The sequence below is a fragment of the Odontesthes bonariensis genome, chromosome 5 (genome assembly GCF_027942865.1).
Source record: "Odontesthes bonariensis isolate fOdoBon6 chromosome 5, fOdoBon6.hap1, whole genome shotgun sequence".
NCBI classification, from domain to species: domain Eukaryota; kingdom Metazoa; phylum Chordata; class Actinopteri; order Atheriniformes; family Atherinopsidae; genus Odontesthes; species Odontesthes bonariensis.
In genome coordinates, this window is record NC_134510.1 from 2,638,344 (window position 1) to 2,655,585 (window position 17,242).

The window sequence follows — 17,242 nt, forward strand, 5'->3', positions numbered from 1 at the left end:
TTGTATCAGTTCGAATTTTCCGACTTTAGACTCGGAATTTTGAAAACCTGCCGACTGCAGCTTTAAGTTAAACAAAGTATTTACTGGAGGTCACAGGTCAAGTATCAGCGCTGGACTTGGAGAGACAGAGTTCCAGTTATTTTATCCCGCTACGTCATCTTAAAGTGTTGGACATACATTCGCGTTGTATGAGCAGAGTGTAACGTACAAACTAGGAAAATAGATTATCTAGAGAACTACAGAATATGAATACATAAAGTCTAAGAATAAAGCCAATTTATAACACTCGTATATACCCAAGCACGTATCTCTCACACTACCCACCCACATATCACAGCCATATTTATGTTTTTGGTATAAAACTACTTTTGTCACATTTTGTAGTAATGGCTGTTGGATTTTTTAAAAATCCAGCCTGTTTGTCCAGTAATATAATGTTAACTTTTTCAGATTTAACATGGTTATTTTCTGTGGGATCGATGGCTTTTCAAGGAGGGTATGTAGAATTGCCTCTCTATATAGTAACAGCTATATATATTTACAATTACCGTAACCGAGTTTTCCCTTTTCGTTTCACATTGATTTTACACAGATCTTATACCTTTATGCGGCTGCAAACAACAAAGCGTCCACCGCTTTTCCCTTCTTTTTGGATGGTGTACGCACGCATGGATGGCCGTCAAGGGAGGAGTCACTTACAGTTCAGTACAGCACCCATCTTAATTTTGCAGCCACATTATTGAGAAACAACTTGTAGAGCAATTACATTACTCATGGAAGGCGATTACATTTTAAGTAACCACCCCCAACTTTTGACACCTCTGCCTTAAACATACTTCATATTCTTTAGAGTACGCGGTGATCAAGGTTGAAAATGTGGACATTGCCCAATGCATGTTCTCTGTGCGAGGAATGGGACGTGGAAGTTTCATCGCCGGGAAAAGTGTTCATAATCAGCGGTAAATGGACAAGCGCCAGTTGTAAAAGACAGTAGGCAATGGCATAAGCACAATAACCATGTTGTTGATAAAATACAATATACACATAAGCTATAAAACGCCACCAATTAGGTAGTAATTAAGGAGTGTTGCTTCACTTTTTTCCTTTAAAGCAGGTGGTCTTTGGGCTCAAGGTAATTAGTCACTTGGAAGTATGGTTGGAAAAAAAACAGCGGTTACTGTTATTGACAACAATTTCCTAATGCGCACTGCCTATCCAGATTTGTTCGCAATGTGGCAGACCATCACATCGAAGCTTATTTAAAGGTAGGGTAGGAGATCCTGGATTTTGAGTCCAGCGAAGCTGCATTTTGAAAATACACCGGTAAAAAGTCCCAACCCTTTTCTTCACTTTTCCCCCGAAGGCACGCCTCTAGAGTACATGAACGCGCACGAGCACGAAGGTGCACGAGCGCTGTTCTGACAGCAAGCATCGATCTTTGCCGTATTTAGTATTTAGTATTTAGTTTATGCTAACTATACGTTTAATAATGCTAGGTGCTAGCCAAGCTGGCTCTAGTTTAGCTTCCTGCCAAGCTTCTGGACGTTCACGGAGCAGGGTACGTGCACAGGGGGAAGGAGGGGGAGGGAGGAGCAGATTGCAGTTTGATAGACGGCATCAGTATCCAATCATTGTGAACGGTCCGTTCACAATGATTGGATACTGTTTTTCCTAGATTGTACGTTCTAGAGGCCACTAAAACTTTTCATATTTGTGTCAAAACTTTTAATTAATTGGTTGCAATGGGGGTGTGAAGAGTATTTCAAGCAATATGTAAAAAAATGTTCCAGAAAAAGATCCCCTACCCCGCCTTTAAGCCAGCAGTGTGGTTTTGAAAATCCTTGACAAGACAAGAAATATGTTCAAACTTAACTAAGGTGGTTACTAGTAAGTTGAAACACATTTCTACTATGCACACATCTTACACACCTGTTTTTTACCCTTTCACTCCAATATTTAGAGTGGAGCGGCTGTGGCATGATGTCTGGTCAGCAGTCACGTGTACTTATTACGAGGACTTGCATTCTTTGGAGGAAGAGGGGCTCCTGGATCTGTCCGACCACGTTGACTTCTTCTGTGTGCATTTTGCACTCCTGCCACGACTCAAGTCTGACCTGAAAGCCTTTGTGAACAGCTGGAACAACCATCCTCTTAGGACAGAACAAAATCTCTCCCCTAACCAGCTGTGGCACATCGGGATGTTACAGTTGTCAGTGGATGAACCAGATGTACAGGTACTGTTGGATTTGTCATTGGCCTGGTGTACTTACTCAAATGAAATACTAGTTTGCTATTTACAGTATCAATCGCATACAGATTGTTAAAGCAGTTCTACCTGTAGTGGCACTCTTTCATGTTAGTGGTAGTTATCTATCCTTATTGTGTCTTCAGCTCACAGAGAATATCCCAGAGAATGAGGCCCCAGAGGATGGAGTGGTGGTGCCCGAGATTCCGTGCCCCCTGTCACAGAGGAACCTCTTCATCCTGCAAGAGGCAATTAATCCAAACGCCTCCCTTCTTTGTCGCAAAGACCTATATACCCAAACACGACATCTTGTACACACCCTATGCTAACCCCCCCAACCCCCAATAATTACTCTTAAAAATCTGTGACATTCAATACAATAAAAACAACAACTAGTAGAAGTCTCAATTTCTTTATTAAAACAATGCAAATTCAAGTGACAATTGAATATATGTTTTTACATTTTACAAGTCAATCAGTAAGCAAGCCTTAAAGCTAGATGTTCAACAAGGAATAGGCAAACAAAGCGCAACATAAGCATCAGAAAGAAGAAAACTTCAAAAGCATGGACCAAGGAAAGAGGTATTCGCATTGACACAAAGTGTTGCAAAATAGGCTTTCCAATAAGTGGTTTACCATTTCAGTGAACACCCCAAACCACTTGGGAGAGTTAATGTCTTTATAAACAAAAGTGCTTACAGTATTAGGAATGATTGCTCCCATTTAAACAAAAACAAAAGTGAACGAACAGTATATGTTCAAATTTGAATCTTAAAGGTGCACTGTGTAGAAAAATCTACTGTACTTTGGCCATACTAGTAAATGTTAGTTAATTATTTAGGACATATTCCTGAAAAGATCACATTTGAAAATAGGCAGCTCAATGAGTTCCAATGAGCAGCATAGTTGTAATACCAACTGTGGCCAGTCACACACTCCTCAACAACAGCACACTTCCCGCCCCATTTGAACATATGTAAACTGAGTCCATTCTGTTATGCACTCGTCCTCGTGTTGTGCTTGTGGCCTCGCACTGCAATTAAGTTTCCCCACTATCAACTTAGCCACAACAACTTCTGGGGAACTTTTCACCATCCAACATCTGATTGCAAATGAGGCAAAGACCCCTGTCAAAAAATTGACTAAAACTGTGTGAATATGAATTCAACCTGGAGAGACTCAGACGGAGAGATAGGAGACAATTGCAAGGTTTATTGTCAATATTTCTTTGGCGCTCGGGCCCCGGCGGAGGACATGCAAGCTGAACCGCTGTGAGCTTGCAAGTCCGGCATAGGGAGATAGATGCTGAATATCTTCCCCCCTTGGGACCCGAACCTGGTGGCGGAGTCATACAAAGGAAGGAGATCTCGAGACTTGAGACATCGGGTGGAGATGGGGAGGTGGTGGGATGCAGCTTGCCGATGAACCGGTAAAGCCCCATGCAGGAGCGCCTTATATGTGGATCTGGATGGTTGATGAGCAATTGCCAACACCTGGTGAGTCTGCCATGTTGAATTTGCGGCTAGCCTTCATGTAACACATTAATCAAAGACCAGATTTGAAAGGTCAGGCTAAATATCTACTTAATATAATTTGATTTTTAAATGTATTTTATCGACTCATGTGATTTATGAAGGTATTTAGCAACACACTTCAACTATTCTCCTTACATTTACACATTATTAAGCCATTTTTTGACAGAGGTGAGCCTCCTTCTCCATTCATTAAACACGCCCAAAATCTGTTCCCATACACACTGCCACACAGAGCACATCTTTGAATTGTGCGAAAGTGCTCATGTGGAGAACTGGTAACCGGACAGTGTTAGAGCATGCATTCACTACAGGGTAGCAAATGCTGGGACCTGGCATTTTTTCCATACAATTGTGCTCAAATTTAACATGCACTTTAAAATCGGCCCTTGCAGATGGCAGTAAAGGTTTATGTTGTTGGCCCGTAAGCCACTGCAGCAGCATGGGGATGCTCAAAGACTTTGCTCGTGCATCTGCATGAAACAAACGAAAAAAAAGTTAAACCCTGGTCTACAGAAGATGTACAAAGACTAACTCAATGTGCACTGTCAAATCCTCAGATGTTTAGCAAGCGTGTGTACACATGACAAAGCCAGACTGACCTGAGCAGCATTGGGCACAAATGGGCTTCTCCTCTCCAGTGTGTAGCCATCCCAGACACCCCACATGAAAAGAGCCGCCACACGCCACCTCACACACCAGCAGGTCATCACCCGGACGCTCACATGTCTACATTTTAAAGGCATATACAGTAATTACACAATGGAAGGCTGTAGTTCTTTTGGAATAGGGGCAAAAAGCTTCCATGAGACTACCCTAATAAAATAAAGGACAAATAAAAATCAAATGTTACAATCGTACAAGGGAATTAAAAAAAAAATGCATGTGGTGCCTGAGACACACGCTCCTCCCTGGCGCTTCTATGGGCAAGGTGCGTCTCATCTATGCCTTCAATGGTAGACTCCGGGCTGTCCTCAAACACAGTGGCCTTGACACAAACACACATGAAGACACGGTGTAGAATTTCACATTACAAAAAGGCTTAAAATGTACGCACAATGATATTTCATATTCAATGTGACCTATCTGACTGGATAACTAATTGTTCTTCTGACTGGTTTTTACCTCTGCGTCAGGATTAGCCTGGATTTGCCTCTTCTTGGGAGTTGAAACAGCTGACTGGTGAGATCCTTTCCTCTTCCTAGCCCGTTCCGATGTTGCCGGAAGCTCATGTTCTGCAATACACCAGCACAATTAAAAAAATTCTCATTGGTGCACAGGTTAAGCCATGGGAATTTGTTTCCTTCTTATCCTCACCCGATGTACAAGTGGTACTTTGCTGGGGGCGCTGCCCTGAGCAGCAGCCAGTTACCCTTAATTTCCACTTGGGGATTAATAAAGTTACTCTAACGAGAGACACAACCACCCACAGCAAGTGAGTAGACTAAAGGCTGGTATATGCTGGGAACTCTTCAAATCCTTGCAGGAACCCTGTACAACAGATGGTGGAGGGCTGGATAAAAATAAAAAAAAACACAAACAAACCTGTATCCTGAAGCTCTTGTAAGAAGTCTTGCAGGAAGTTCAAGATTGCAGTCTCTTTGGTGTGCCTCATGCTGCCCTTCACGCTCATGTCTGGTACGATTATGCTCATGATGTAATCTGCATCGGGCTGAAAAGACCATGTTAAAAACCCCTCTCTTGACATTCAAAGCCACTAGATAAATAAAATTAGGAGCTAAAGAACTGCCACTAAATGCGGATAAAGTACACAAAAATCAACGCTTACTGTATCATCATCATCATCTTGTTTGGGGACAAACAGCGGTGCACAGATCAGTGGCTGCCTTTCAATGACCTCGAGGAAATCATAGATCTTGAGGCCACTTCTTAATTGTTGCAAGATCGGTGTGAGGCGCAGGGTTGCATGAAGAACAATGGCTCTATTAAGTACAAGAATATCAAGCTTTAAAAAGTAAAAGTGAAATGAATAAAATATATACTGTAAATTGTTAAGTTCAGAGCTGGTGAACTTTTCACATTAAACAGTACAGTAGAGTAACCCTGGTGACAAACCTCTGGAAATGACCTTATAATACCGTCCTTTTTGTTCGTGGTCAATGACCCTGTGTAGCCACAGTTTATTATTTCGTCTGTGAGGTCCCTGACGTCATCTGCTGCCTCCACCTAAAATAGTAACACACAGAGTAGTGATCAAAATAGAATCATTTCATCAACATTGTTTAAACATAGAATAGACCATAAAATTCTTTGAAATACACACCCTTTCGATAAGTGAAGCATACTCCACATCATCGACATCAGCTTTGGTTACATTGAGCTCTCCCGATGAAATGAAGTCAAAGCACCAGCTTCGTAAGAAGCAGGGTGGAGGGCCACCCTGTGCTAGACTAACCGCAAAGATCTCAACTGCAGTTCTGCATCACATGATGGAGTAAAAAAAAAAAAAAAATTAAAAAATGTTATTGATCACATCGGTTGTCCACACCCTCCTCCTGCCACCCCAATATACAATATAAGACAACACAACAACATCCCATCAGTTGCGAGACCCCTTTCTCAGCAGACAGACAAGCCCCGAGTTAAGCCAACAACTTAAGAATTCAAACCTGTAGAAACCACTTTCTAGGTCAGACACCGAGTAAATGGGGCTCTTCCCTTTGCTGTCGCCTTCAAACATTTTCAATTCAATGCCATGCACCATTTCTAAGGAGGAAAAAAAAGCAGAAAACATTAAGTGCAATAGGATTACAGGGTTTCCCCCAACAGCGTTAACCTGTATGGTTAATACATGTACACTTTTCAAATTAAAATTGAGTAATATTCAGGAACAAAAGATGTTTGCCTTTTGGAATATGAAGATAAGGGGTGGTCACAGATTGTAGAATAGAATATGATATTGGACTACACTTTACCGGTCAGAAACTCTTTCCTCAACGCTCCTGTGTCAATCCCAGCCTCTCCAATGAAAGTGACCTTGAGTTGGTTAATGGGCGACCCCCTCTGCTGTCTCTGCCACTGGAGCAGTACCCTCTGCAAAAGATTTTGTCTTGTGACACAAATCTTAAAGGTCCCATGGCATGAAAATTTCACTTTCAGAGGTTTTTGAGCCTTAAAATGAGTTTCTCTAGTCTCCTTAAGTCACCCCAGTGAGTAGAAATTGCGAAATGTATTCACAGAGCAGTACAGCATTTCCTCCGTGTTTTGAACAGAGCGCCTCGAATTGTCTCGTTGACTCAAGGCTCCTGGCATGACGTCATGCCAGGATAGAGCTCATCAAAATTTCCCACCCCCTCTCTCCGCCACGCCCTCTGTCTCCACCCACTGCTGGTAAACTACCTGTATCTTACCCGCCCAACTCATGTGGAGTAGACCGAGACTCGCCACGACTGAAGACAGTCACAGAAGATACAGCAATGGCCTCCAAACGACTTTACCATGCGAAATGTACTGTGCCAGGATGTGAAGATGAAGAGAAGAATATGTTTCCGCTTCCACCCTCTGTCCCTTTGAAAACGGAATGGCTAATTTCATTTAGAGGGACGGGTGCCCATGCATGTCCCAAAGAGCGTCAGTGTTTGCGCGACACATTTCAGAGGAATGCTTTCACAACTTGGGACAGTACAGGGCAGGTTTTGCCCTACACCTGAAGTTGAAGCCTGGATCAGTGCCAAGCCTTGCCGGTCCATCAGCTACCCACACCGATCAAGTAAGTCATAATTATTTGTAGCCGCTAGCACTTTATGGGTGACAGCTAACTAGCCAACATTAGCTGTGGAGGTATTTATCCATGAAACCTACACTGCGCTACAAAACCAATACTCTGTTAAACTGGTTAGATTTAGAAAATTGGTTGTAAAACAAGACATTTGTCTTTTGACCAATACAGCATGAATACTTAGGTAAGCAAGTCTAGTTATGTTCTGCGGCTAGATACGTCTGTTACACGGAAAATGACCCCCGGCGATAACAATTCATATTTTGTAAGCCTTTCTTTAGATTGGTGACTTTATATTTTGAAAGCATTTGTTACGGTTTGGTGACTTTTTTTTAACGTCGAGTCGTTTCTGCGTCTTTCGTGTGTGATATGCGATCGGGTGTTGTGGCTAGGTGAAGGGTGTTTAGCAAACATTTGCTGACTACCCTCGAACATTCACCATTACGTATCTGTCAATTCGAACACAATTTTACTTCAAATCTGTCGTGACACGTCAGTTTATCACGAGTGTAATGCTTGGCTTTCGAACCATGAGATGTGTGCTCTCTGTCTGCATCAGGTTCACTCTTCACTGGCCAGCACATCAAGTGCTCACGTCCAGACATCCCGGACCAGGGATGCTGCCTGCCAGACTGACCCCATTGTCAATAGGACTGCAGCCACACCGAAGAATGTTGTCTTTCTCTATATTGGAATGCTTTGCAGGTGAGATGTTTTACCTTGTAGTTGTTGAAAGTTTTTGTTGTCTGAAATGTCATTATTGAGCCGGGTTTCTCCAGCACTATAAGGCACAAAACACCTAGACCAGGTCCCCTGAAAAGATTGTCTTGTGAATGTAATTTATATTTGATTTACCAAAAAATGTATACTTTTAGGGGGTTTTCAGATCATAGTTCCTATGAAACTTCACAATATATGAAAAGCTTTTTCCAAAATGTTTTATACCTACTTTCAAAAATATTGTTTTATTTGTTACTACCATTAAAAGCAGCATTTAAATGTTTCAAATGCTATCTCAGCTGATATCACTTTCCTGATGCTTGAAATCAGACTTTTAAAAAGTAATAAGAACAGCTTCTATAGCATTTTGGAAAAGAGCTTTTCATATGCTCTCCCATGATGATGCATGTGTCTCTACCAGCTAACCCCCACCACCATGACAAATGAAAATTCTGTGAGAAACACTGTTTACATTGTTTCTTGTACTTTCAGACTGTACTTGGCAGCGATCCACTTTAATGAAAATGCAAACCGACCACAGGCCCAGACAGCAGACGGTGTACCTCTCTTCAAAATCTCCTTTCCCAAATCCAAGAAGGGAGAGTGCAGTCAAACGTCAAAAGACTAAGCCAACCTTTGGTAAGACCTCAAAAGTTCAAGAATTCAAGTCCAACTACTTTTGCCTTTATCAAATTTACTGAGGTTAATTCCAACAAATAGGAATACAAAAAATGTGAGAAATAGAAATCTAAACAAACATAAATATATATAGAACAAATATAAATATATAAATAAACATTGAAATGTACAAATGACTAACTGAAATATACAAATGTTGTGCGTGTACAGTGTGTATGAATGTTCTGTGTGAAAAGGGAATGTGGATGTCCTGATGGACCTAATTTTTCACACGCGAGGGAGTCTAAACCCGGTGCAGTGTCCTTCATCATCGGGGTACTCGGCACGGATACGCAGGACCACACAGGCAGGAATGACCACTCTGATCCGGCGACCCAAAAAGCCCCAGCACCACGCCACGAACTGCCTGTAGGCCAAATACCTGAAGCGCCTGGAAGAACAGATAGAAAAAATGACACTTGCAGAGAATGTTGTTGTTCTTCTGTTATTGCTATGTTGTACATATTTACATATTCCTATGGATTATTCTTGATTGTGTTTTAATAATGTCTTGTAAATAAATCTACAAACACTCTTCATACTGTCTGCATAGTTGAATTATCAGGCTCTATTGGGTGGGTGTACTGTAAACTCTATGTATGTGGCTATGAGTGATTATTTTACAACGCTTACCGATGCGTTCTTCTCAGGCGTAAACTGCCAAACAGGTAGATCCAAATGTTTACAGTGTTACCTGAGGGATCTCCATGCAGCATCTATTCTCCCTTTCTGTGGGCATTATCTCGCAAATTCCACATTGACACCTATTATTTAAAAAAAAAAGGCAGTGTAATGATATTCTGTTTTCAGGTAATGCCGGCAAATATAACAATGAAACATCTTTAGTGGCAAGTAAATGAGTTAACATGTGAGCATGGAGAATAATTACATGCTGGTCAGAATACTATCATGTTTTTTGCATGCCATAGGCTACTGTATAACTACATGGGCAACGCACAGCTGGCTGTTCCCAGTGAAGACGGGCTACTAAAAAAGGTGTACACAGAAATATGTGGCATAAGTTTCATTCCGTGTAGTTACACTTTGGATCCAGCACCTGGTCAGGATATGATGAGGTATGTTTATTTTATTTTTTTTGTATATTACAGCATGTAAACCTTTTTGTCTAGAAAACTTGGTTATAAATCGCTCCCCTTATGTCAACACTGGGTGGAGAATCATTTGCATGTTGGCAATGTGTACTATGGGAAATAATTTGGCAGTGTTACTGTTGTACAATGCAAGGCGACATTGAGAAAGTTACTTGGTGTAGAGACTGGAGATGCCAGCAGCCATACTCACTAATGTTAGCACTGCAAATACGTGCCCACATTACAAAATAAGTTGGGAACTTAAACGTTTTGTAAGCAAAAATAATATTTTAGGTAGTCCTGATGTAGTGACTAATTTCTGCTCTAATTAGGCTACCGTAGGCTAAGCGACTGCTATCTGCGCACCTCAGTGGTTCGGACCAACCCAACTATAAATGTTTCCAGACATAACATTTCAAACTCACCATTCTGAGACGTTTTGCTGAAGGCGCTGCTGATCTGCAGTTTGTTACTGAACTGCCTGCGCCTCGGCTTCAGGGTCCGATTCCGGGTCGAAGGCGAACGGTACGATGGTTTGCTCACCTGCCATTTCTATTTTTTTTCCTACTAGCAGGCAGCTAACATGTGCGGAGCCAAAACAGAGAATCAGACACGTCCCCATTCAGCCATGACACACCCCTCGCGCTCCTCCTTGCTTCTCATTAGGAAAACAGGGCACTGGAGAGAGCCCTGAAATGCGGCTTTCTTCTAAGTGGCCAAATCTGCGTTTTTCGGGTGAATTTTGAGAACGCCTGGGGGTATAACATCCTGAAGCCTCCGAAAGCCCATTTAAAGCGCCGCTACTATACCATGCCATGGGAACTTTAAAATCTTTTCTCTGGTCCACTTGTCCTGCCAGCCACTCCACAATGTCAGTTTCACCGATAAAGCAGAAAAAAGACAAGTTCATCAGCTTTAGCATGTCTTCTTGAACAAGACAGGGTATTTTCTCTTCACATAGGCTTAAGGAGGTCTGCAAACCTTGATAGTTTTTTGCTTGCAGTACTTTGCATTTCACCTTCCTGTGGACTGAAGGGTCTAACAGGAAAGGGCACAAACATTGTTTAGCTAAAGAGTACAACTTAATGTCCTTTGATAGTTTAATCTGTTTTGCTGATATGGGTTTAATGTATAAAATTATTCATGATCTTGCACCACCACCTCTTACGCAATGTATATCATCATTATTCACAAACAAAATACCTTTCCAAATTTGGTTTCCAGTCCAAGTCCACCAGGCTCTCCAGTCCACATGAACTAGCGTGGGCTTCCAATTCTTTCACTGGATACATTTCGCTGCAGATGGGGCAGCGTGCTTGTGCTGGCTAAAAAAAAGAAGAAAGAAAAACACATGACAAAACACTCCCCAACCACAGATACGTGTAACAAATGTTTGCCACATGATCACATTAGGATGTGTTAAAGGGAGCAGGTCGTTTAAGCCATTGGTGTTTAGGCCGCAGTCGTTTAGCCCCCCCTGCAGTCGTTTAGGCCAGGCTACCTGAGCAGCTGAAATCTTTATTATTGTACATTCGTTATTATAAGATATAAGTCAGCTCTACTGGTCTGTCTGGGTATGCCACATTCATTGGACAATAATGCTGTAATTATTTAGAAGCCCGTTAGATTCGCGCGGTTTGTGAGAATTAAAATAGTGATTTATAAGATAAGCATGCATTGTCATCGAAAGGGTGACTGATCTGAAACACCACATTCGTTGGACAATAATTATTAATACCTAATAATTTGTTATTCAGAAGCCAGTTTGATTCGTGGTTTGTGAGAATATTTTTGGAATCCTGATCACATAATTTCCGCAGTAGCTGGGGCGTGTACAGTTGCTTCCCTGGTTTATCTATTTTTAGAGAGAGCGCGCGAAAATGTACAGATGGCTGGTTGGCATGTGTGTCATTGATCTGCGCGGATAGTAATCGCTCTGCATACAGAGCTGCAAGTGGCTTTGATGGGTTAACATTCCATACCCTCGCCTCGTTCACAGCTGGCACATTTAATTGGTCTACGCCAGCACTAATCGCCCGGCATACCAACACCTACCTCTAGTCAGGTGAGAGTGGTTTCGATGGCTTGGATGGCTAGACTATATATGAACACATGTTCACTAAATATTGGCCATGTTTATTTTGCAGTTATTCATAGGATATAAACATTAAAACACACACAAGCGCACGAAAGACGCTTAAGAGAACTGCGAGTTGCTTGGAAATTGGAAGAGGAGATGCAAAACTGCCAACAAACGTTGTGTGAAAATAAACCACATGCACACATTTGTTGGACAATAATGCTGTAGCCTAATCATTTAGAAGCCCGTTTATAAATCACCATTTATTAAATTAAAAAAACGTTTCCACACTAAAGTTGGTTATTAAATGATTTACCATAGTTATGTAGGCTACCCAGACAGACCAGTAGAGCTGACTTATATCTTATAATAACGAATGTACAGTAATAAAGATTTCAGCTGCTCAGGTAGCCTGGCCTAAACGACTGCAGGGAGGCCTAAACGACTGCGGCCTAAACGCCAATGGCCTAAACGACCTGTATCCTGTGTTAAAGCACATTCAGCTGCACGTTTGTATGACTTGTGCTAAACAAATAAAGTACAGGTAATCACTATTTAAAAATCTTGTCATAACTACACAATACCTCTTGTTCAGCTTCTGAGATGCATTCCAAATCATCATCATCATCATCATCATCATCATCATCACCTGAGATACATTCTGATTTTCGGCATTGAGCGACATGTAAAGCCAGCAGTTGCAAAGGCATGACCGTCTTGCAATTTTTGCATTCAGCCTTTGGCATTCGGGAGAACTCCTCTGCGTCAGTGGACAGAGGTGCCATATCAAGTTTGTCCTGGAGTGGCGAAATGTACAACATAGTTTTCCCACCTCCGCTAGCAGATTTTATACTACTCCCCGTATACCCTTCGGTTTCAGGGGGGACAACTGACAGATGTCTTCTTCCATTCCCACCTGTAGTGGTGCAACGGATCATCATTGATCCGTGATCTGTTCGGATCAATTATTTCGGTTCGGCACACACATGATCCGCGGATTGCTTTATGAAAAAAAAAAAATTGTGCGCATGTTCAGTCCTCACACAGCTGTTACCATTCCTGCTAGTTCCAGGGACAGGGCTACTTTCCACGCTCTGGGTAAAAGTCTGCAACAGTTCCCTCTTCAATAAGCAAACAGTCCTATGGCTCGTTTGTGATTTATTGTCCTCAGCGTAAAACATGTAGAACAGTGGGCATGGAAAATAAAAGTAGGCTAGACTTCGGTGCAGACTTTGCAGCGACATCACCCCGGTGTTTCACTGACAGGAGTGAAACCGAAAGCGGGTGAACAACCGCTCATCACCGCCGCATTTAGGCAGCCCCTTCCTTCACAATCCGACCGGGCTAAAGCGATCACAAACGCTATCGGTGTGTTTTTATGTTGCACTTTAAGTTGTTTTTCTTTGATTATGTTGAAAAGAAGATGTTAATTGTGCACTTTAAGTTGATTTTATATATTTCAATTTAATAATTTAAAAGTGTTAATAAACAAAAAGACAAAACATGTTTATTTGTCTTTTTTTTTTTTGCTGATCCGAAAAATGATCCGATCCGTGACTCTGATCCGAGGAACGATCCGAACCGTGAGATTTTTGATCCGTTGCTCCCCTACCCACCTGTGTAGAAATGATAAATGTAGAGTAGTAGAGTACATTTATTAATCCCGAAGGAAATTAAGGCGTCTAGTAGCATACACACATACAAATTCATTTACATATATTAAACATTCACATAAAGAGTTTCTGCGTATCATTTCGTGTGCTATTAAAAAGCTGGATGGCCCTGGGGACAAAGGACCTTCGTAGTCTGTCTGTCTCACAGGAGATGGCATGGAATTTATAGCTGAACAGGCTTCTCTGTTTGGCAAAGACTGAGTGCAAGGGGTGATTATAGTTGTCCATTATAGAGTCCAGTCTACTCCGTGTCCTCTTATCAGCAGTGGTAGTAAGAGCCTCCAGCTCTGTGCCAACAACAGATCCACCTTTCCTCACCAGCTTGTCAAGTAAATAATTGTGATAATAAATAATAACTGTAATTTGCTCTGATGTCAACCTATTCTGTTGTGACATCCTAACCAATTCTACTTCATATGCACTCCACATCACATTTACATTTCTTTTTTTTCCAAATCTCTTTATTGAGTTTTTGCAGACAGTATAGAAAGAAAAAAGACATCATTTTCCCATTGCGTCGAAGCGTCTGCTTTAAAATGAAGTACAAAGTAAAAGAAGAAAAAAGAAAGGGAACAGCACAAAAAGAGAACCCCAACATAGCTATCCCTCCCAACAACCCACGTCAGATGTAGTCACAGAAAACAACTTAGTTAGTTAACTTAGCAACATAAGTGAAAAAATAAAAAATGAAAAGAAAGAAAGTAATAATAATAAGTAAATAATAATAATAATTAAAAGGATAAATGACAGGAGAAGAAAATAAATACATAAAGGGGGGGGGATTCTCTCTCTCCAACTGTTAAGAAGCGTCCTCGGCATCGTCAGGAGTAATATCAAGACTATTACTAATATAATCCAGCAGTGGGTCCCAATACATTACATTTCTATATGTCTGGTGCTCTGTTAATTGACATGATTTTCATACCAGCAGCTTTGTATAACAGCCATCCTCCTGATATTGATTTCAGTTTTGGGAAGACCCCCTCAAACAAACTGGAAACCTAAAGAAGTTCAATAAAAGATTTAATAGGCGAGTACATCTATGAAAAAAAAGCACCTAACCCCAAACAAATGGATACAAAAGGTTTTTCAACTGATTTTGATACATCTAGGTGTCCTTACTGACATTAAAAATCTAGTAAAATCTGACTACAGGAAATGTTTCATTTTCAAGGTCAAAGTTGGAGATTTCCCATTCATTTTTCCAAAGGGAGACAACATGGTGAATGGGGTAATTTTTTTAACTATAAGATATCAACTTAAAACTTTCACAGGAGTTTATTCAAACTAAGACAAATAATTTTTGTATTGCTAGTTTTCTGAAATATGATGATTAAATATGCAAATTAGATCACATCTACTTAAATATGCAGTAAAATATTCAACAACGGGCTAAACATTAAAACAAATGGCAAAAGTAATGATTCACACTTTTTATTGATACTTAACCCACCCTACATCACATGAAAAATCTACCTTCATCACTTTAGTGGAACATACTTTTTTAAAGGTCAGAAGTAGCAGATTTCCAATGCATTTTGCCATTCAGTGGGTATAATCTGATACTTTTGACCTTGGAAAAAGTATGTTCCACTAAACTGATGAGGGTATATTTTTAATATGTGATACAGAGGGATTTAAGGATCAGTATAATGAATGAACCATTACTATTGCAATTTGTCTTGTGTTTGGTTTGTTACCACAGCTTTTATCACATATTTCAGTACATATGACCTCATTTGCATATTTAATCATCATATTTCAGAAAACTTGCAATACATTTTTTTCTCATATATATGTTAGTAATGAATTGGTACAGTTTCATGGTGATATCTACAAGTTTTATTTTGAAGGCTATTCACCTGTGTTGTCTCCAAGGCCCTGACTGCCATCTTGAAAATAACCCCTTTCCTGAAGTCAGATTTTCCTAGATTTTTAGTATGTCATTTAGCAGGTCCAATAGTAATAGAATCTATTGAAAAACCTGTTGTATCAATTTTTTTGGGGTTAAACCCTAAATGTACTCTACTTTAAGTACTATACTGGTTCTTCAGTCTGTGTGACAGACAAGGACAGACGTGAATTATACCTCAGAATGTGTCATGTCCCCATCCATGGTCAGAGTCCTTTTCCCGAGACCTGCCTGCATGTGCAGTAGGTCTTCTTCGGCTGAAGGCGTTGTAAGAGAGTTGTCGTGCATTAGAAAAACAGAAAAGTTAAACGGTTTCCATACTTTGCTCAATTTCGGAGATTTAAATGCCACAGAGCTTCGTCTAGGCTTCCTCTTAAAGAATCCTGGAAATGACCTACAACAGCAACAAAAAAAAAAAGGCAAAACAATATAGTAGCCTATTCTAATCACTACAGTTTGGTGGTTGGGACAGACAAAGTTGCACAAATATACAATGAATTATGTTGAAATGTCTGAAATGTTTTGCACGCCATTAAAAACGCTTTTAGAAAATGTGTAATGTGCAATGGTGAAGGAGTCAGATATATCATAATGTAGAGAAAGATCCTGAAATTTCTCCTCTGCCACATACACCACTACCTTGACATTGCATGAACAAGTTCAGACAAAACATCTTTCAAATGTCACCTTCGCATTTCAGTGTCCATGCTTGTGCCCTGGCCTTGTCCGCTGGTCTGACTCTGACACACTGGCCTGACGTCTGTCTCTGTTAGGTTGGTAGGTCTAGGTTGTGTCCCCAAAGAACTATTAATGAGGTCGATTATACTCTGTACAGCTGCTGTGGCAGTGGATGGGACACCCTGCTAAAGAGTGAAATTAGCCATGTAGACATTACACATGTGAAAAAAATCACATCACGATCATTATCAACTATCACAACACTCCATTTGCTTATACAGCAGCGCATTTCCCAGACAGCCGGAAAGTAATCTGTGTCTGTGGTTGAGCCCGTGTCCATAGGATGCATTCATAGCGCCTTCAGTCTTTTCATTAAAGGCGGGGTTACACTGTGCGATATTTTCAATCGTGGGAACTAAGCTCCTGCTCACACTGCACGAGGGAATCGCACGGTTTAAAAGTTCACATCTCACGACTAACGTTCTCACACTATACGAGCCGACGGTCGGATGCGAGCAGAATGCTCACACTATGCGAGACGACAGGCTTGTTTCCCGGTGTCGTGCTCAAAAACGACTGCCTGCCAGAAAACGACTGCCTTCATGGACTGCCCGCCTGTAACTCTGGACTACAGAGGGTAAGCTGTACCAAATTCACTGTACATACACCTGGCACCCTCCACTATCACTCCAGAAATGTTGGCGAGTATTGCCGTTGCAATCCTGACTTTACAGGGGGCAGTCACATTCTTGCAACGCCTTGTAACTAAGCGGTTGCAAGAATGTGACTGCCCCCTGTAAAGTCAGAATTGCAACGGGCTTAAGTCGGAGTCTCATCACTAGCAATCGTTGCCAATTCACACACATTAGCATAGCAACATTAAGATCACGTCAA

The 17,242-nt window shown here is 41.1% G+C and overlaps 1 protein-coding gene and 1 long non-coding RNA gene across 3 annotated transcripts; one reads left to right on the forward strand and one right to left on the reverse strand.

The window, feature by feature from the left end:
- Nucleotides 1-5,221: 5,221 nt before the first annotated feature.
- On the reverse strand, nt 5,222-16,377 carry LOC142380530 (uncharacterized). Its single transcript, XM_075466447.1, has 10 exons — nt 16,358-16,377; nt 15,848-16,064; nt 14,684-14,759; nt 12,670-13,001; nt 6,714-6,861; nt 6,408-6,504; nt 6,062-6,215; nt 5,867-5,964; nt 5,567-5,720; nt 5,222-5,449 (listed from the first exon to the last, which is right to left on the reverse strand). Exons 1-10 carry the CDS (start codon nt 16,375-16,377, stop codon nt 5,222-5,224), a joined length of 1,524 nt encoding a protein of 507 aa, XP_075322562.1.
- Nucleotides 7,350-9,419, forward strand: LOC142380632 (uncharacterized). Of its 2 annotated transcripts, XR_012769839.1 has the most exons (4): nt 7,350-7,507; nt 8,076-8,221; nt 8,729-8,875; nt 9,086-9,419. It is a non-coding gene; the product is annotated as an uncharacterized LOC142380632 (long non-coding RNA). The 2 variants fall into 2 exon arrangements; XR_012769838.1 differs by lacking the exon at nt 7,350-7,507 and having other exon boundaries at nt 8,048-8,221.
- Nucleotides 16,378-17,242: the final 865 nt, after the last annotated feature.

What these genes read in the sequence shown, in the direction of transcription:
- LOC142380530 (XM_075466447.1), bottom strand. Translation starts at nt 16,377, where the DNA reads ATGGACACTGAAATGCGAAG. An exon ending in TCTCAGAAGCTGAACAAGAG is followed by an intron (nt 6,862 to 12,669) that starts GTATTGTGTAGT and finishes GGGACCTTTAAG; the next exon opens with ATTTGTGTCACAAGACAAAA. An exon ending in GAGGAAAGAGTTTCTGACCG is followed by an intron (nt 6,505 to 6,713) that starts GTAAAGTGTAGT and finishes TTTCCTCCTTAG; the next exon opens with AAATGGTGCATGGCATTGAA.